Consider the following 21,126-nt stretch of genomic DNA (forward strand, 5'->3'; position numbering starts at 1 on the left):
TACCTGCACTCCCTGCTCCTTTCCTAAGGTGAATACAGACTAATTTAAAGCAGATGAGGTGGCTCTGACATGCTGCAGTGAACCCAATCCATGGCTCCTGCTAAGGGAAAAACCTCCTGAAACAAGCAGAGGCTTTGTCTGAGCTTGAGAAGGGCATGAGCTTCTGCTCCCCGTGTTTTTCATCCTATAATTTATTCCACATCTCCCTTTCTGCCCTCAAGCCAAGCTTCCAGGTCCCAGATAAGCAGCGAGCGAGGTCTCCCTCTCCTAGGGGAATGACAGGCTGGGGACAAGTCTCTCTCCTGGCTCTCCCTGCTATACAGAGGAAGGGTTGGCTCTGTCCCCATGTCCTGCCTGGCTGGCACAGGGGACGGGCTGTGGGGGGACGAGCAGACAAATTACCTCTGCCCCTCTTGGCTGAAGCTCCTGGCTCAGCTTCAGAGGGCTTTTCTTACCACCTTATCACAGCAGCTGAAATTCCAGCTAAACAAAACCCAGCCACAGACTTATTCAAAACATTTATTAGTGTTTAAGGAAAATAATAGTGTGAAAGGTACAGAGCTTTCTCTAAAGCCATATGCATTTTCTTTATTTACAAGCTTATTTGGCTGCAAATTCTACATGAGATAAAACTAGTATGTTTTTCTCCCAGAGATTTGGAATTAAGGACAGTTTGTATTTTTTTTATTTTATTTTTTTTCTCCTTTTAGTTCAGCACTGTAAGTTAGGACAGCATTTTCCAGGGTTTACTGCTATCTTTTTCCAGTAGGCGTTTTGCTTCTTGCAGTATTTTCATTCCAGAACAAGGCTCATTCCAGATGCAAAGCATAAAGGAAACATTCATACCTTGGCTTTTAAGCTAAACCTCCTCTATGAACAGCAAGTTCATAAGGAATGTTAATTAAAGCATCATACAGTATCTAAATGGACTTTTTTTTTTCTTTTTTATAAAGAATTAAGGCTATGTAGATGTCACAATAAAATAATCTCAGGTAAGACGCACCCTATCTGTTAGATATGAAAGAAGGTTTAACAATAAATAAATGATTTATGCTGTCAATAACATTATGGAACTGTATAAAACTATATTTACGCAGCTTTAAACATAAAAAAACCCATACTAGTGGCATGAATATATACAACACAGGTCATGACATACGTTTAAATTATCATAGCCAGCAGTGTTCTTTTTTAAATGGGGACACTATAATAAATAGAAATGTTAAATATTTACAATAATAGCATATGTGGAATCAGTAGATGAACACATAAAATCTTCACACACAGAGGAAAAAAAATGATGCCTTATACAAAAATCCCTCCCACCCACAGCTTGTCCTCCCCCCCCCCCCAATTTTCATTGACTAAACAAGGGGAATATACAGTTTTCCCCACAGAACCAATGAATACAAATAAAACTGTATGCATGCTGAGGTGATATGTTGACTGAGACATTCAAGGATGTAGATCTCTATGTTTGGTTCCCATTGATGAATCAGACCTCTAATGACAGAGGGATCTTATTTTAGTTCAATGCAAGAACATTGCACTGGTAGCAAGTTGTTTCTGGTTTGCATTTGTTTTCCTTTTCTTTTTTTTTTTTTTTTTTTTTGCTAAAATGCTTGGATTGTCTTTTTGGTTTGAGCTTGTTCTTCGTGGTGGCTCTGTGCCACCGGGGGGGAGGACGCTTGCAGGAAACCCACGGAGGCACATGCTAGAAACCTTCTCATGGTACCACCAGCAGCCACCTTTTGGAGCAGAGGAGGTGGCCAACACTCAGACCCAAACCAACCTTCCCAAGCTGCTCCATGGGACAGCCTGGGTGCCCCAGGGATGGCAGAGCTGTCACCAGCCCAGTGGCGCAGCTGCCACACCCACTGGCACATCACCATGGTCTTTGTTGCTATAGCATCTGGCCTGATCCCACCTCTTCCCACTTGAGTCAAACAAAAATGTTATCAGAGAACTTTGCTAAAATCAGGCAGGATCAGGGTCATGTCTTTAGAGCAGAGACCTAGTGATCACAAGGACACACCTTTTCAACTTAACTGTCCTCTCTTGCTTCCTACGTGGTTGCTATTAAAAGCAGTGCCTCTACCTTCTGCGGGTGGATCCATGCATTAAACCCTGAATACAGCTATTAGGAGCCGTGTTCACTCAGCAGTAACTGAAATCTGAGTTGGAAATTGTAGCCAAATTCCAACACCCTCTACTGCTTATGCAGCTCCTTCCCACCATGCGACAAGACGTACGTTAGTTCACTGGGTACGTTCTGTCCCTGCTGAACTGCCTTCCTGCCCCCACAGCTTTCCTCCCAAACTTTCTAAATGAGAAGGCTCAAATCCCTGGTGTGATTCCCACTTTCTAAGAAAACTCACTTTTTCTCTCGAGGAAGCTGAGAGCTCGCCCTTCTGTCCTCGTGGATGCCGTAACCTCCACTTCCAGTACAATATCTGGGGATATAGGATTGCAGAGCTGCAACCTGAGAATTACAATTGCATAGGGGGTAGGAGAGATATGGCCAAACACCTCATTCACACTTGAAACTGCTTAAAGACAATAACTCTTGACACTCTTCATCTTTACTAACTCACTCTGTGGAGACTGGTGGTCATTATCTGCACAACAATTAAAAAACCCGAGTCAATCCCCTCTCCTTATCTTTGGCATTTGGATAAACCATAGCTATAGGCAGGTTAGAGTGGGGCTCCACATCTCAGCAAACCATACCACGCTACTGCTAAGGAGAGACAGATTTCTGATGGGCCTTCAACGCAGCCCTACAGAAAAACTAAACACATGGGGTCCTTCGCTGTCTGAGCCCACACCCATCCCTTTAGGCTTGGGCTGTCTATAAGGGTGGAAGACCTGTATCACTGAAGGGGCAGATGTAAGCAGAGAATATGCACAGGGTTCTTAGAGGTCCACAAGAATACTTTTGGGGGTCCTCCACACTGTGCAAGTCTTTAACAGTCACATTGCCTTGTCTGGAAGCTGACTACTCGCCTGTGATACGCTGAAGGGACTGGGTATGATACTGTGATTAGCAAGTGTCAAGTTATGCAGTGGTTCAAAACAAACAGGGGGGCACTTAAACCAGGCAGCGTCACCCAGGTGGGAACAATGGCTCAGAAGTTAGTTAAGAGAAAGTGGTGGAGCTCCAGACCGCACGGTTCCTGTGCGAGAGACGGGGCAGCTACTTCATTAGAGAGCTTCACATAGAGAGCCTGGAGCTCTTGTGTTCTCAGCCACAAGCAGAAACCAAATCCCTTTGGAATTCAGCCATCTGCTGTAAGGCTGTGCCCTAGACCTTTGGAGGTGCTAAGCCACAAGCAGCCACATGCAGTCTGGCAGAGCCCTCTTGGAACAGTCTCCCCAGCCAAGGAGACCAAGGGAAAAAAACAAAACAAACCCCAAAACCAACCCAACAATCCCCAAACAAGATCCTAAATTTCAGATTATGTCTGTTTCATAAAAAAGGGGAAAAGAATTTAGTTGGAGACATTTTGCCACGTTTGGTGGCTGCTCGAGTGTCGAGTTTGCTGGATCGATAACCCATTGCCACTGCTCTCCCTTTGCTACTATATACACTGTTGCCGAGGTCCATATATATCTTGCAATGCCCTGTGCTTGACCTCTGAATGGGAAATGCTTTGGAATGTCCATAGACGGGAAGATGGAACTCAGGAGGATTCCGGTGGAGGGGGAGGGTGGGGGGGAAGGGGGAGCTGGTGCCTTTTTTCACCTCCGGATGTCGGAGAAGTCGGACAGTTCGTCTGCCCGGTCCACGATCCCTTGTGCCCCTTTGGGACTGTGGCCCCCAGCTTTCACCCGGGCGTGGGCGTTCAAGTGGCCCTTGGTACCTCTCTCTCCCTTGGATGCTCTCGAGCTCTCCCTGTGGTCGGGGTCGGAGTGGGCCAGCATGTCCCCACGGCCAGCACCGCCTTTGGTGGCTTCACCTGGCTTCTTCTCGGCGCCCAGGGCGGCATCACCGTGCACAGCCGAGGTGCAGAAGCTCAGGATGGAGCAGAGACTTCCCCAGTTCTGTTCACACTGGGCCTGGACGCTTCTTGTTATTGCCTTTTTCACCTCCTCGCCACAGGTGAGCAGGATATTCACTAGGTCAACATATGGCCTAGAGGAAAAGGAAACAGGGAGAGGAGAGTTAAAAAACACAAGGGAATCTGCCTCACGGTCCCCTGGGCACAGCACAGGTCAGTGGTGTGAGCCCCTACCACCCACTGAGTGGGCAGCCTTGGAGAGCAATTCTGCAGCATGTTTTTTATGCAATATACTATATTCTGATTGGCCATTTTGCTGTAGGACACTGTGGCATCCCGTCAAAGCTCTACTGGATCTGCCTTGATTACTCTCCCAGTGGAGAACTGGAATGTCCACCAGAGGAACAGATGAGGTCTCCCTGCTTGGCAAATGGAAGAACTGCTATCTCATACTTTCTGCCTCTCTCTCTTTCCACAACATTTCATCTTTAGTAGTCAGGACACACCACAAAGGAAACTTGCTCATGTCCAGAGCCATCAGCTTCATCAAGCAGTTGCTACCTCCAGGTGACTGGCAGGTACAGAGCATTCACCAATCACCAGTCTGCAAGAGGGAGGCACTGCCTCACCTCTGTGAAAGCAAAAAAGAGGTTCTTTGGCTTTTCTCATCTCTGAAGCACTGGGTATTGATCTCCACCACAGGCGAGATCCTATCTGAACTTGGGATCTGACTGCACAGAGCTCAGACACACAGAAATCCACTTTGCTGGTACTTTTTCTTCCCACACCAAGGTTCTTTTTCTTCATTTCCTTACAGAGTTGAGTACAGCTTTCAGTATATACCTTTCCCCAGCCAAACAAGCCATGGCTGAACCCCCTTTGTGCTTCCTACCCTCATCCCTGTGAGTCCCCACACAGAGGCACTTCGGCTTCCTCAGCCACGGGTCACCGAGTGCAGCGATTTTAAAATAGTTGTGGTCACAAGTTTTGTGGGTCAATATTGATGTTGTCTATTGACACAACCGCTCAGCTGCTTGCAGGCCCAGAAGGACGTGCTTAAAAATCTTCCACAGTAGGAACCATCCCCAGCACAAGTGGAAAACTGCCCAGGGTCAGCACTCGTGGCTGTGTGGGGTGGGGGGCGTGCAACTTCTGGGCACACCATCCACCAGCTCTGGTGGCTGTGGACAAGTCTAAATTTCTTCTCACTAAGTCAGAAGAAACAAGGAAAACTAACCAATTATGATCAGTGTCTGACACTACCCAACTACTTAAACTCATTTTGAATCACTAATCTTAGAGAGCCACCTATTCCCCTATCTCAAAATATTTCCCATGGTTGGATTGTTTCTGCTGTTTAAAAAAAAAGTTACTTGGAATGCAGCAGCGACCAATCTGCCAAGGCCTGTCACCACTTCCACCATAGCAAATCAGCCTGACCCCCACCCCACCACAGCTGACTCAGGAGGAGGCTTCACTGCCCTGGTTGTGTTCCACAACACTCATCAGGAGAGAACAGTCAGAACAAAATAGTCAGAGAAAAAGTCTGAGAGCTGCCACTTGCTTCTCTGCTCCTGGTTTTTGTTTTAAATGTAAAATAGAAGAGAGAACTGAGCATGTTGCATACAAAGCAATCCAGCAGAAGGAAATAAAAAAAAAAATTGGTTCTTCAAACTGGGCATAACCTTTACAAAAATCTTTGTAGGAAAAAAGGTCGCTAGTATGACTAAAAAGCAGCTCAGCTGCCAAATATTTCAGGTATTCAGAGCCTGCCAGAGCCCTGCGGATTAATACTGGCCCATTTCTCCTTCCCTGTTTTACTTTCTGCAGTTCAGCTGGCCTGACCAGAGTACCTGAACTGAGCACAAGGCTGCAAGTCAGCAGACGTGATTTTATTTCCAGCTCTGCCACACTTGCCTATTGATCTTGAACAAGTTCCTTAGTTCAAGAGCTTCAGAGATGGCCTCTAAATTTAGGGGAGGGGAGGAGGCTGGCTGGTTCTATTTGGGGAGTCCCGCATAGGAGAGCTGAGCTCCGACTCCGTGAGATGCTGAAGTGTAGGATGCGCTAAATGAGATCATGCAAATTATAGGTGTTCAGTGAATGACCCGTCTCTTCTCAACCAACAACCCCCCAGTTAAGCTCCCCAGAAATAAGCAGCTGCCTTCGCACATTCCTGCTTTAGCCTGTTCATAAAATAAGGATAACTTACTCCTCTTTGGACAGGCTTTTGGCTCTCATAGCTCTTTTCATCCCCAAATGATGGGGGGGTTAATTGGTGCCAAGTACCCAATTTACAGTCTGCTAACACAGCCCAGGCAGTGCCCAGAGAGGTGCTGCTGTGCAGGATGGAGCCCTGCTTCCCCTCTCCACCAGCCAGTGGGATGCTGCCCATCGCCCTGGGCACAGCAGCCCTGGCAAGGCCAGATTCTGCCACCAGCCATGCCTTTGATCCCAGCCTCAGGAATGTCCATGGAAAGGGCCTTGCTTTCAGGCCACCATGTTCAGCTTGTACAAACCACAGAACATGATTTATGTGAGTAAACTGGCACTGAAGCATCTCTCTGCAACTGCAGCTAAGTATTAGGGGGGTGGTTTTCAACAGAAAGTAAGGGAATCAGAGCACAGCTCCTTTGGATACTGATGAAAATGCAAGGCTAAAATTCCAAAAGAAATGATTCTGCAAAAAAAAAAAAAAAAAAATTGGCTGTCATGACTGCTGGGATTTGGAGTTTCTGTGTTAATATCAAGGCACAGAGGTGTGGTAAGAAGATGCTCTAAGCTTAAGCCTGATGCCAGGCTGTGGCTCAGCCTTCTTGTCTGGGAGTGAGACGTTCACCTGCAAGAAAAACTGGCTCTGATTTTTGCATTTGTGCACAAAGAGTCAGTACAAACAGCTTGTGCCTGGTTTGTTGCTGTCATGTAGGAGCTTTGATCAATTCCAAATAGGATTCGTGCCTGCCATTCCTTGGAGGACAGCTGTGTTCCCAGTCAGAGGAATGAAGTCCTCAAAATCTGACTTCTGCCTTCATTTTGTACATCTCCATGTTTTATTAAAAACCATCTGAGATTAATAAAGAATAAGATGAATGGGAGATTACCTGGGGGACCGCAGCTCTTTCAGGGACAATTAACTACAAGACATTTGAAAGTATGTATTTAAAGAAGAAATTATCATCTCGCTGACAACTTTGCATAAACCTTCTTCCTCCTTCTCTAGCTGTCATCTTTAACAGGATACTGGGGTCAAGAAAGATGCCTTTGAGCTCAGAAAGCAAAGAGACATTGTGAGATGCTTCTGGAAATGACAGATACTGACAGTGCATTTGCCAAAGGACCAAGGGGACAGGCAGATCCAACTTCAACACACTTCATCTCCTTCCACAGTCACATCTAGCCCTTTGTACACAGCCTATTCTTCAAGGGCCCCTGCAAAGAAAGCATTACCTCGGCCTTGTACATGGGAAAAGGAGAGGTGCTTAAGGCCAGAAGGAGGTGAAACAGCCCATTGGCACCATCGCGCTCCTGGAAGGAGCTCCCACGCTCTGACTGCACCAGCACAGAGGCACTTACTCATGCTGCAGCAGGTCTTTGAAGTGAATCATCTCCACAATGACCTGGACGTTCTCCTTGGCAGCAGAGCAGAGGTCATGCTTCAGGTAGCACTCCCGCTGTAACTGGAACACCATCTCTTTAATGGCAGGGCACTTACGGCTGATGCAGCTGAATTTATGCCTCAAGGCATGAGCCTTACACTTCAGAGCGTCTTTAATGAAGGATTTTCCCTGAGAAGAAAAGAAATGGAGTAGGTCTGTATTTTTGTCCATTAAGTACGGCAGCTGATTTATGCCCAGCCAGCTGCTCCTCTGCAGGACAATGTCAAGGGTTATTACAGTGCTAAGGGTATCACTTAATGGCTCTTCACTCTCTTCTCCTTGTTTCTCTGCCCTTAAAGACCATGCCAAGTCACCCAGCTTTGCTATCCCAGTGGATCTGAGACATCCAGGGCTTCCTCACTGGTGCTTTGAGGTTTCCTCTCACCCAACAGCTGAATGCCCAATGAGGGAAAGATCAAAAGTAAGCACCTTAAAGTAGTTCAGTGCTGGAGTTACTGGATTAATTTGCTTCCAGGATGGCAGAACAGCAGGTTCAAACAAAAGAGAGGGCATCCTGCCATGGCTGAGGTCCTCAGGACCACAAACAGATACCCATTCAGTAACTGCAAATTAGGTTTTCTTTATTTTAAAATTAGTTCACAAACTCACAGACATGTATGCATGATTTATAAGCACCTGCCCCATTCTCCAGCTGTCAATACTTTCTCTACTACCACTCTCTCAGAGAGGGCTCAACTCAGCACTACTAATAATCCTCCAGTGTCTTTATGTCTGCTGCAAGAAATTTTAAGTGAGATTAAATCAAGAAACTAAAAAAGTAAGGTGGAGAAAAGTTGCTTTAGCAGCTTCTCTTTAACCACTATTTGTGATTCCTGCATTCACTTGCTTAGTGGACACCAAACCCATCCCCTCCTTTTCTCTTTGCCATCTGACACTGCAGCTGCCATTCATGCGACTGCTCTGCTCAGACCCCCTTTACTTTGCTGAGCAATAGTTTCTTGCGCTGCCTCCACCTCTTCATCAGCTTCAGATTTTACATAGGTGCTTCATGAAGACCAAATCCTTGTTCCCCTTTATCCCAAGAGTACACTGGCACAGCTCCACTGTCACTAAGTCAGGTTCACCCAGACCTGCAAGCAGATGTCGTCCCCAAATCGTTTCAAGCCAGAAATATTTCTTGCTGATCAAAGAGTTGCTTCAGTCATCATCCCTTTCTATTCCCCATACCAAAGGCACTTACTTGCCCTTCCCTTCAGTAACAAACATGCAGAGCACAGTAGGCAAATAAGGATGAAAAAGAGAATTCTTACATAAACCAAACCTGACATCAATTCTCAGGTTTCAGAGCAGAGAACAGAAAATGGACAGCATTAGTCTTGTCATTTAATGCAGCCTGAAATAACTGTAGATAATAGAGAGAGGAGCTGTGAAAAGTCATGTCATAGCAGAGGCTAAAGCCACCTCCATATTAAATAAAGCTCCAGGGGTTTAAATCTTCTGCACTGCAATAGAGACAGCCTGGATGTGAAACGGGCTGTATCTGATGAGCAATATCTGGGGATCAGGCATCAGTGGTTACACTCAGCTTTTCTAGGCCCCTTTCCCTCCCCTCCCAACAGGACTTACTTCTTTGCTCAACTCTGTTCACTGACAGAATATTGTGCAAAAAGAAATGAGTGTTTTCTGGAAGCCACTTGGAAATTAGAGTTGAAGGTTTTCAGATACCTATAAAAGCAGCAATTCCCACTTTAATGACTAGCCAGACCCTTGGTACATCCTTGAGCATTTGAGCCTAAAACTCCAGCACTTCAAAAGTGCTTCCTACTGGGTGGTCCTACCATCCTTCATGGAATGGGCTGGATACTGAAGACAGCTCTACTTTGTACCATGCTTTTAACAGTGCCATGTAGCTGGTGCTTTTAGTCAAGTTATACTGTAAACTGCCTGGTCAAGCCAAATGCCGCTGGCCCGTAGGAATGTTCCCTTCCCTCCACACTGAAATGGGAGAGTAGGTTTACAAGACATAATAACAGGATGTCTCAATGATGCATAAATGGTCTGGGGAGAAAATGAAGGAGACAAACTTAATACCACATACCATCTAAGTAACGTATTTCAACGTCAGTGCTCGAACCAAAGGCTTATTTGAGTACAGCAGCTTTAGGAGGTTGCCTGGACTGGTTGTATGCAAGTCTTGAGAACCAACTTTAATAACTGCATGTTGGGAAATACTGTGATAAGTCTAAATGAACTGGGAGCCCACGCTGCATTTCAGGGTCAGCTTTGAACAAACATGGTGCAGAAGCTTGAGTTGCCCAGTGTTTCTTAAAACCATGTTTGGCTACATTAGTGTTCTGCTGCAGTTATCCTGGGTACAGTAGGTGGAAGGGATCCAGGGAGCTGTAGCTAGAGACAGCCTGTCTCCTGGGACAGGTTGCACACCACTGCTTTGTTACTGTCCTGAGGTCTCGATTCTGGACCTTTCAACAGAAAAATTCTTACTGAGTTAATAAATCATGGCAGAAGCAGACTTGCTTTGTCATGGTAAATTTTTTTTTTGCAAAGATGTGTTAAGGAAATAAAATACAGGCCAAGTGTATGTTAGAAGCAAGCGGATATGTAGGACATTTCACCATGTTACCTGGGCATCGAATTTTCCAGCGTTGTGCAGGAATGTCATGCAGATCTCGTGTAAGCCTCGGATCTCGCAAGAATTGTTTTCAAAGCATTCAAACACTCCACATCCCACATCGCCAGCATTTACCAGGCAGTGCTGGATTTCAGCTAAAATGAGTATTGGTTAGAGTTAATTTGAAGAACTGTTCACAGAAACTGGTGGTGGGTAGGGGAGAGGGAGTTATTTCGCTACCAACATGAGTTTGAAAGAAAAATGCGTGACAATTAATTGTACCCGCAGAGTGCCCACTTTTTGCAGAAATTAGGCCAAAACTTGGGTGTATTACGTTATGAAAGTGATATCTGAGAAACAAATGCCAAATCCACTATGCTTACGTCAACCTATTTCACTTGAGAACTGTCTAATGCTCTTGCATTCCTCAGGAGCAAAGGACGGGCATGATTTTTGCTGTCTGACTTGTACATAGTCCCCCATCAACTTTAAGTGCCACAATGAGAAGCTCAGAGCCCAGTCAGCCAAAATTTTTCATTTTTGGTATTTTGAGCTAGTTTCTGGCCACTTGGCACAATGTTTTTTTACAGACCACTGGGTTTTACCTGTCAGGGTGTCTATCAAGTTAATGGCAAAACTCCCACTGATGCATAAAGTCTCTTGCACTGAGTGTTGTCTGAAACTGCAACTATGTGCTCACCTATGCAGAAATCAATAGAAAATATATATATTTATATATGTAGTACATAAAATAGATGAACTGGAGCTAGTAGTTACATATGTATTTATTCTGCCCTTTCAGATGTTATGTAATGCTGTAAAAAATGCTGTCTAATACTCACTTTCAAAAAAAACCAACCACCAACCCAAAAATCTGATTCTTAACACGACAGCTTCTGGTCCTTTAAAAAAAAAAATGGATGTAGTAGTACTGCCAGAGGGAAGGTGGTTGCTGAAAAAGCCTGGGGATAAAGTTAAACAGGGGCAGCTTTTAGACCAGAACTGAGGATGCTAAGAATTCCTGTACTCTGTGCCCTGTGGTACCTTTAATTAAAGTTCGCCCTTGGGAGCCAGCCTAATCCCCCTCGAACCGCAGCGTGTTTCAGCCATCCCCAGCCTCCCCCTCTGCCATGCGGTCCATTTGCAAGTCTTTACAGCAACTTTCGGTCTAATTTCAACCCGCTGCAAGGCAGAGAGAGGAGCCGCGGATGTAAATGCGGAGCCTGCGGGAGTTCACACGACCCCCCCTCACACCTCAAAATGCACTGCCGCTGCATTTTTTTTCCTTCTTTTCCTTTTTTTCCCCTTCTACCTGCCCCGAAGTGCATCAGGGGGTGGCACAGGGGAGCCCCGGGGGTGGGCTGCGGGGATTGTCTGAGCCACGGGCGAAAAGCTGCGCAAACCCACCCGTCCCGGGGAAGGGGGAAAGGGGCACTGGAGCCCTTTGTGGAGCGCGGAGCCGGGCGCTGCCGGGTCCGGGAGCGCGGCTGTGGTGCTTGTGTTGGCATCCGGATGCAAACCCTTTGCCGGATCACATGTCCTGGCTCCAGCGTGCTGAGAACTGCACAGTGCCGTGATTCACATGTGGCAGTCCCTAATGGGCATTCGTGCATTCCTGCTCGTGTGTGTTTAAACACGTCTCGCAGCACTGAGAGTGTTAAAAAAAAAAAAAAAAAAAAAAAAAGGCAAGGGAGAAGGGGCGGGGGGGGGGGGGGAGAAGACGGGGGGGAAGGGAAGCGTCTGGATCCCGCGCTCTGTCTTTGCACGGCTGGGAAGCGATCCAGCGAAGTGCACGCCTCAGCTCTCTTTTTCTAGGCAGATAATACCCGGGGGAGGGAGCGCGGAGGGCGGGAGAGGAGGAGAGAAACCCCCGGCCCGTTGCATCATTGCACGGCTCCCTATGGAGGGGGCAAAGCTCCGGTCATTCCAGCCGCTTCCCGGCCCTCCGGGCTCCCCCCCAGCCCTCGACCCGGTTTCGAGAAACTTTCTCCTCCCCGGCCCAGCATCTCCTCGGGGCTCGGGCCGCCCCGGGGCCGCTGCGAGCCCGGCGGAGCCGCTCCGTGCCCGGCGCGGGGCCGCGGCTGTGCGCGGGCAACACGTGCTTGGCAGAGCCGGGCTTTAAAGGTAATTAGGAGCGAGCTCTGATTTCCTCCGCTGATTTATGCCTGACAGTCGCGCACCGAAATAAAACGCCTGTCACAACTCGACGCGGCTGCAGCAGCGTGGGGAGGGGGACGCGCACAGACCACCCCGGTCCCCCCGCTCCCGCCCGTACCTGTGTTCTGCAGGGACAGGCGCCCCTTCTGCTGCGGGGTCCTGTCCTGCGGCCCCTCCGGCGGGTGCGTGGCCTCAGTGCCCGCGGCCGCCCTGGCGCTGGCCAGCAGCAGGGCCGTGGCCAGCAGCAGCAGCAGCGCCGGGGCCACCAGCTTTCCGCCGAGCTCCGCGCACATGGTCGCGCCTTCCCCCCGCCGCCGCCGCCGCGTCCTCCCCCGCCGGGTGCCGCACCCGGGCCCAGCGCGCTGCTCGCCGCGGCCCCGAGAACCGCATGTGCCCGGCGCGGCGGCGAGCGCGGAGTGGCAGCGGCGGCGCCGGAGGGAGCCTCAAATATCCCCGCCGAGCCCCGGTGTCACTCGCATGAGGGAGCCGAGCAGGTGTCGCTTCGCGCCGCGGCCAATGGCAGCCGCCGCCCCGCTCCGACCGCCCGCCGGGGGCCGGCCCTGCCCCGCCGGCAGGTTGCAGCCGCCCGCCCCCCGCCCCACCCGCACCGCGCCGCGGGGGTGGGAGCGCGGGGGGCACCGGCACCGACCGCGCCCGGCGGGGCGGGGGGAGGAATGGCAAAAAAAAAAAAAAAAAAAGGAAAAAAAAAAGGTGAAAAAGCGGGATTTTGACAAGCGCGCTGGTTTGGAAGGGAGGAGGGAGGCGGCAGCCGGCAGCGAGCGGCCAGTCCCCCCGCAGGCAACTTCGGGGCTCTCCCAACACAAGGGCAGCGGCGGGGGTGCCCGTGCCCGGAGCCGGCTGCCAGCGCCGGCCGTCCTGCGGCACTGCTGCCTCATGGCAAGACTTCATTTAAAAGAAAAAAAAAAAGACAGCAAAAAAAAAAAAAAAAAAAAAAAAAAAAAAAAAGGAAAAATCCCTCTCCGAAGCAGCTATTGCAATGACTTTCTTGGAAATCCTCCACTCTCTCATTTTATTTTTTTTTTCCTCCATGGTATTTTGTACCCTGCTTGCTCCTTGGGGATTTGGGCCAAATCCATCACTTGAGGGGGGGAGGAAGTGGTACCTGGGTGCGGACCCGGATGGGTGAGCAGGGGACAGGCGCTGCTTTCCCGGGGGGGGGGGTGAACTCCCCTTCCCTCCCCCGGTGGAGAGCATCACTCTTTCAAGCCCCCCCAGAGCAACCCCCATCCAGCTCTGGCTGCTGCCTTTTGTCCCGTAGCTGGATCGGGGAGGAGGGGGGGACAACACACGGCAACGTAGGAAAATCCGTAGCAGGTGACGAGAAGTGCCGCGCTGGCTGGGGAGGGGGCGTGCGTGTCTCCCCTTGCCCTGCCGTAATGCACATCAGATGTTTCATCAGACCCCGCAGGCCCCATGCGGTCCCGTGTCCCCCCCGCCCCCGGCAGCCCCCGAGCCCCCGGCAGTGCCGGGGCGCGCTGTGCCGTGCCGGGGGCGGGGGTCCCGCCGGGGGGGGCGCAGCCAGGAATGTCTCCAGCTGCTGCTGCCGCCCGCTCCCTCACAGCTGTCAAAATGCACTTGAGGAAATCCACTCACACCTCCCCGAGCAAGGGTCTCCTCGGCGGGACGTGACACCGCGCCGCAGGACCATGGCTCCACGGCTACGCACCAGCAGGCACGTCCTGACACCCCGTCGCAGCCCCCCGACAGCCCCCGCTCGCCTGGGCCTTCCCTGGTGTTGTCTCAGGCCGGGGGGGGGTGGTGGTGGTGTGCACTGTGCCTGAGCCGTGCGAAGTTTTATTTTTATTTTTATCGTTCTGTAGGGTTTGACATCGAAACATCTTTTTTAAGATTGAAATTCTTAGCAGCGGTGCCAAGCTCGTGTGGAAATTCCCTTTTATCAACATGCTGCTGCCTTTGGAACTGCAACTTGCAGCTTTTCCTCTAAGGAACTGGCTGTGCCAGTGAGGATGTCTGCAAAGCCCCTGTGCCCCTGGGATGGGCTCTGCCCTTTCTGACAACAGGGCTATTAAAGGAATAGGTTTTTCTTCTTCATTTATACCTCACCCAGAGTGCCTGCTGGCCCTTCTTTTGTCCTTGTTCTCTTACTATTTATACTGCTGAAGAGTTTTGCTCTTTAATTGCCTTTGCCAGGTCTAACTTAGCTCAACTTTAACAATTCTCATCTCCAGTGTTCAAAGACGAGGGACTGAATGAACTCGGGAGCAGAACAGAGGGAGTATGGGCAGGAGAATTTAAGAGATGGCAGTTTTTCTCTGTTGGAGGAAGTAACAGCCAATGTACTGTTCCTAAACAGCAAGTTTGTATTGTACATATAATATATTCATTCCCTGGTACCTCACAAATGATGCTTTCTCCTGATGCCTTTTCCCTGTTGCTTTACGTCTGATGCCCTCCTGCAGCCATTCCTCATCAATCTTTCTGCCTCTTTTTAAAGTTACAGTTTTTGGATGGGTTTTGCCCTTTTGACTTAAAGGGATTCTGTGCATCCTCCATGTGCCAGACCTGGGGTCCCTCCCCTGATTGGCTTCTCTAGTCAGGACTCATAATTTCCCAGTGTGTCCTTTGAACCATGCAGCCCTAGCTGCCCTAGTGTGGCTCGTCCTCCCCTTCAGCCTATATTGTATTAATTGCTCCAACCAAGGTTATTTTAACATCTTTTCCTCACTAAAACCGTGCCTAAAATAGCCCCTGCTTGTGTCACTTTGGGGAAGAAATCTGCTGGCTGTCAGCATGTTGAGCATTTCCCATCTCCTCCTGCTCAGCACACATAGCTGGGTGGAGGGTGGCACTCAGAGCTGTAGGATTTTTCCCCGCTTTTCCCTCTCTAGGTCACTTGTCAGGGTGCTCCTGGGATTAGAGGATCTGGTCCCACTCATCCCTTCCTTAGCAAGGCAGGAAGCTGTGCCTGCATTTTAAAGGTGAGTGCTGTCAGGGAAAAGGCGCATGATCCACAAGTCATGCTCTAGCAAATCTGGCGTCTCTTGGAGCGTGGTGTAACTCGCTCCCCGGCAGTGTGATCACTGCCAAGGTAATTTTATAGATGTTACCAATTCCAGTGATTTAAGGGCTGGTTTCCAGGGGGCTTGGGATGCCTGAATCCCAAGGCACTGAGGCACTGATCCTGCAGCTTTGCTCCAACGCAGGGAGCTTGCGTGGACTCAGGCGCCTGATTGCAGGACGGTGTCCGGTTGCGAGGCGTTTGATGATGTGTTGAGCAGTAACACTTCAGAGAGGATCACAACTCCTTCCAGCAGTTTTAAACCCCTGTTGGCTTTCAGGATTACACTCCGAGTTCCCTTCGGCTAACATACATACGTTTTACTTTTTGAAAGTGTTTCATAGTTTGATTAAGACTTCATATGATCAGGCAGTGGCATGAGCATTTTGCAACTCCCTTTAAATGGGAAGCATTTAATTGTTTGGCGTCTTCAGGGAGATGAGCTGCTTTCATGACTATTAACAGGGCTGTGTCCCTGCAAGGCCGTTGCAGGCAGGTGAAGGCTGAGGAATGCTGTGCAAGAGGCTCCAGCGCACAGGAGAGAGCGAGCACACCCAGTTACGAAGGACAGAGAGGCCGATGACTTCAAAAGGGAAGAGGATGCTGTGGGGAAGGTGTGCCAAGGTCTGGATTCTGGGCTTTCTATCTGTGACTAAACACATTTCACAGTAGAGCTAGAGTAAGCTGTGCTGTGCAGCCCCAGCAGTGCAATGGGATTTCATCAGACTTGAGAAAATAGCAAGACAGGGGAATTTATTGTTGCCTCTTCTCCTGGGTAATTTCCCCACCTCGGGGCTTAGTGCAAGGTGCTGACTTGCAAATGACACATCATTACCAAGCGAGCCCAGAGCTGCAAAGCCTTGCTGGGAAAGTGGTCAGGAGAGCGAAGGAAGCTGCCTCCTGGACTTGGTTCCTTCTGGTGTGGGACCTGCTCTGGGAACATGTTGATTTAATTCCCACAAGTTAGTTCTTGGATGGTGCAAATAAAGCTGCTGACAGTGACTGAAATGAGATTCGACACTGGAGAACCTGTTAGGCTCAGTAAATGTAGGTCTGTTGGGAAGCTTCAAAGGGTTGTATTTTAAGCCACTTTTCCCCTCTCATCATCGATTTAGTATTTTTGAATCTCTGGTAACTAGTTTTTATGATGAACAAGCAGAAGTTGAGAATAAAGTCACAGAGAATGAAATGCAAGAAAAATCAGAGCTAATTAGATTAAAAATTATACAGCCATTCTTTTCCTGATTGGTTGTATAAAACTCAGGTATTTGAGAAATGGTCTCAATGAGTTATGCACCAGGTTTAAAGGTGGTCTGACTTCTTTGATAAAATATGAACTATTTGAAAGATTTATATGAGTCAGAAATGCTGCTGAATATTTTAGTATTTAGAGCAGCAGGAAACCACTCTGAGATATTTTTAAAACAGGTATTTACTCAAGTAATTGGTTACTTTTAATGTGGAATAAGAAAACCTGGTGCAGCTATATTGGACTTGACATAAAAGACAGGTATGTAATTTGTGAGCAAAACAGGGTGGAATGTACACATTGTACCTGGGGAGGTATTTCAAGAAAGACAACTCCTTGAGACAAAAAGCCAAAACAACCGACATGCTAGGTTGCATGCCAGAATTGCTTATTCCTCAGTTAATCAGCTTTGTAATGAGTGTCCAGAAACAATCCCTTCTGCCCAGGTAGTTTAAGTTTCAACCTTTGTAAGCTTTGTGGCCATCATAAAATGGATTACATGGAAGTTGGACGAAAAAACACATGTTTCTGAGAACATTTTGGTTCAAATAAAAAAAAAATGTGGCAATGTTGGTGCCAACAATTTACTACAGAATATCTGAACCAGATGCTGTTAAACTATAATTCCAAACAATTTGCCAGAATTATGTATTTACTTTATTCTTTAAGTCAAACTAAAGTTATGTGTGTTTTTTATTACTTGTGGATATAAACAAAAATGTGATACAATTGCAAGTAATATAAGGCAGATAATGCCCAACAGTCAGGATTTCTGTGACTACTGCACTAGCTAAAGAAAAATGGAAGTTCTGTTGCTAATTATGTGTGACAGGGTCATCAAAATGGGGCAGATCGAGACGTATCAGACTGCAGTCTGCTTAGTCACCAGATAAGAGCTTTGGCCAAAAGCATCTATTTTTCCCTTTTTCTCACAGTAGTACATTTTTTTCCACCTGAGAGAATGGGGACGAGATCTGCAACACATGGAGAGTTACAATCTTAGCTAAAATAATATATGGAAGGGACTCTTCTTAGGAGATACTTGTAGGCAATCTCCGACTTGCTGGTTCTTATCCAGATGAGCTGCTCTCTGATGGTTGAAATGACAGACATTGACGTCAAAATTAACATCTTGAAAGGATAGAGTGAGTTTTAGCAGGAGTTTTTATGACATTACATGTCATTCAGGTTATAAAGACTTGAAGCTGGCACTCCCACAAGCTGAAACAATCTTTACCTACTGTCAAGAGGCTCTCAGAAAACCTCAAATAATTTCCTTGTGTGAAGTGGCTACCTCAGTCAGCTGCAGCTTGACACAGAGAAGTGCTGAACATGCTGTAACACCCATATTCCCAGGTCGAGTCCAAATCAGCAGGGAGAAAAATACATCAGAAACTAGAGAAAAGAGTTTCAATAAGAAGCCTTGATTCAGAGAATTGTTCAGCAAAGTCACCAAAACCAAATCCCCCTGTGTGCTATAAAGAAAAGAAGAATCTGCAAAAGATTTGCAGTGGAGTCTCTGGTTTCATCCAGACAACGGCCTGCTGGGACACAGCAAGCTCCATCTCCCGACCCGGGGCTGCAGTGCTGGATCCTGCTTGGAGGAGCGTGGAAACTCACCACAGCTCTTCTGCAGAAATCCTGTTTGATTTTGGGAAAGCACATGCCTTCACAGGGAGCAGAAAAGAGTTCTCTGGGTCCCCCATCTGAAGACCACGTGGTACATAAAGCATGTCCTTGTTTTACGTGATTCGAGGCTCACACGTGCTTCATTATGGGCAGGATCAAAACCCAGAGGTGAACTGGGTGAACACAAGATGGTTTTGAGTTTTTTAACTCACTGAATCCCAAAGCAGTAGCTGCAGGATAGATGAGAATTACCACTACAACATTAATGCCAAAGTCTAATGCAAATAATTTAATTAAGTGTCATGGCTGACATATTTATCAGACACACCCAGCTTATGTGTGTTTACAATGCAGTTACTTGAGGCTGAAGTTAAAGATGGGTGAGATTTGCTAGTCCAAAGGTGTCCTTCTCCTTTGCAGTGCCAGATTCCTCCAATGTTCTGATTCCTCTGTTCCTCCTCCACTTCACCTCCTGAAGGAGCCACAAGTGATACTTGCAGTCAAAGTGGATGTTGACAACATTTTTTTTTTGCTCTGGAAAAAAACTATCTTGGCATTCCTGGCCTTCCAATTCATACTAACCCTACCAGCTTGTGGCTGGACCAAAAGAAATTTGCTACAGCCCATTGTGCTGGGACTATCAGAAACCCAGGTCAGGTAACGGGACTGTAATTCCGTGGGGCTCGCCAAGAAGGAAACATGCCAATGTAATTATAGTGGTAATTATAGCACTGTAGTCACCGCCCACAGAGCACGACTCTGCAGAGTACAGTGATTCCAGAATCAGAGTCCAAACAATATAATGCTCCGAAATTGCCCTACCCGCCGGTCCTGGCTCTCAGTTGGGTTGACCTGGGACTGACAGCAGATCTGCCTCTCCTGGGAATGGCCATGCAGATGCCAGCAAACACACACCAAATGGGGTGTTTCCCTGCCTCTCCTGTGCTTTTGCCCCACTGATTCACCTCAGCCAAGAGCTGATGCTGAAATTAAGGGTCAGGTTTTTTTTTTTCATGTTGAACCCAACAAATTCAATGCAATTCTGAAGGGCAGGTAAGAGCAGTGAGACAGAAAAGATCTTTGCAGTCCAATTTGGGCTTTTGTGGGCCTTTCATAACCACATTTCACTTCATATGTGTAGAGGATCTTCCCACTGCTTTGGGACTTCTCAGTCAGCTCAGACAAGAACTAACCCATAGGTCCAACTGTTCCCATGGCCTAAATGCAACTGCTTGGTGGGACCTCTTTTTCCACTCATATGTGATCTGGTAGATGCTCTGACACACAGCACAGCTTGTAAACCATGTTGGCTTCGAGATACTTGCATCGAGGACCTACAAAACACAGTTTATGGGTTTGTATTCTTCCTGTGGAATAATGAGTACTGTGAGTTGAAATTCACATTAAAAAAAACCCCAAAACACACTTTTCATTAAATAGTTAATTGTCAAACCCAGACTAAAAAAATTTCAGAGTTATGAGCTGGACTTGCAGACAGTGTGTAGAAAAACCAGGGCTCAATGCAGTGATCAGAGTCATAGTCCTGCTCCAGTTACCAATATTGGAACGGGCAACTTAAAATACAAATTAGGGTCCTGCTGCTGTCGTGGAACCGACTCATCCACTGGGACCACTTGGATGCAGGAACTTGCCTGAGGCCTTTGTTTTGCAGGGCTAATGCTGTTTTCAAGTTAACCTTAGTTTTTATTCACCACCATGTAACTTGCAGTAACTTGCCACTATGATGCGCATGCTGCCTGCATCGCCCGTATCTGGATTTATTCTGAGCGCCATTTAATGTGTTTTTATTATGAGTAGTTAAGATTAGATTGTGCTTGCGGTGGAAGCCTTTTATTTTGCAGTGCTGTGGTGACGGGAGCTCTGTCCTGGTGTTTGTACCTTGCCATGTGCTTGCTCCAGGGACACTGTGCACAGCGTATCCACAAATGTTCCCGCCTGCTTTCAGCGGGATCTGATGCCAATGAAAACACATTCTTTGAAGAGATAGGTAATTACTTAAAACTTTGTCTAACGTTATAGCAGGACCAATAGGCTGTTTGAACCAGTTTAGTATTCATAATAACACATGGTTCAGAGCTGACTAAAAGGCTATAATTCTTTTGAGGGGTTCCACTGACATAATAAACCACCAGAGCTCAGCTAGTCAGCAGAAAGCTAGGACTGGATTATAGCTGGGCTCATCAGCGTGGGACCGTACATGGTAGTTTCTCATGACTGCAAAGGGATTATTTCAGAAGTTTGTTTGGTTTTTATTCTCCTTGTTCTAAATTACTCTATAACCCAAAATTGAAGAATTGCTCTTTGCTATTTTCTGTGAGAAAAGTCCTCAGAGATAATATTTGCTGTCTTCTCTGTCCTAGTGTAATCAGATTTTAATCTGGAAATGTGTCCATGAATGCAATTCAATTCTTTTATCCTCTAAATAAGCTGTGGTACCATATGCAGTACTGTACAACTCTAACTGCATGTCTGACTGGTGCAGGGATGTCCCCTCCTGCAGTCATTCTTCCACTTGCTTAACAGTTTTTCCCATCTATGGACCTAGACTGGACCCCATACTTACTGAAATATATTGTGTATTCGGGTTTGGTGGGTCCTTTCCTGGGGCTATTTCGGCTACACCCATTTTCATAGCCAGTAGTGGGTTCCATAGTGCCAAATATGCTTTGATTTTTGGTTGATGTCATATTGCATTTAGAAGTAGCTAGGGAGCATTTCAAAATAGAGATCTGTTTATATAAATATTTATATGTAATTTTTTGATAGCCTCAGGAAACTGAGGA

General features: G+C 47.5%; 1 protein-coding gene across 1 annotated transcript; it reads right to left on the reverse strand.

The window, feature by feature from the left end:
- Positions 1 to 505: 505 nt before the first annotated feature.
- On the reverse strand, positions 506 to 12,898 carry STC2 (stanniocalcin 2). Its single transcript, XM_064671770.1, has 4 exons — positions 12,523 to 12,898; positions 10,260 to 10,402; positions 7,575 to 7,786; positions 506 to 4,135 (listed from the first exon to the last, which is right to left on the reverse strand). Exons 1-4 carry the CDS (start codon positions 12,695 to 12,697, stop codon positions 3,742 to 3,744), a joined length of 924 nt encoding a protein of 307 aa, XP_064527840.1. The 5' UTR covers positions 12,698 to 12,898; the 3' UTR covers positions 506 to 3,741.
- Positions 12,899 to 21,126: the final 8,228 nt, after the last annotated feature.

Source organism: Pseudopipra pipra, chromosome 15 (genome assembly GCF_036250125.1).
Source record: "Pseudopipra pipra isolate bDixPip1 chromosome 15, bDixPip1.hap1, whole genome shotgun sequence".
Taxonomy (NCBI): domain Eukaryota; kingdom Metazoa; phylum Chordata; class Aves; order Passeriformes; family Pipridae; genus Pseudopipra; species Pseudopipra pipra.

Bases quoted from the DNA above. Each gene is read 5' to 3' on its own strand.
- STC2 (XM_064671770.1), bottom strand. From the start codon at position 12,697: ATGTGCGCGGAGCTCGGCGGAAAGCTGGTGGCCCCGGCGCTGCTGCTG. The intron at 10,403-12,522 runs GTACGGGCGGGA...TACTCATTTTAG, and splicing joins CCTGTCCCTGCAGAACACAG to CTGAAATCCAGCACTGCCTG. The intron at 7,787-10,259 runs GTAACATGGTGA...TTTTCTTCTCAG, and splicing joins CTGGAAAATTCGATGCCCAG to GGAAAATCCTTCATTAAAGA.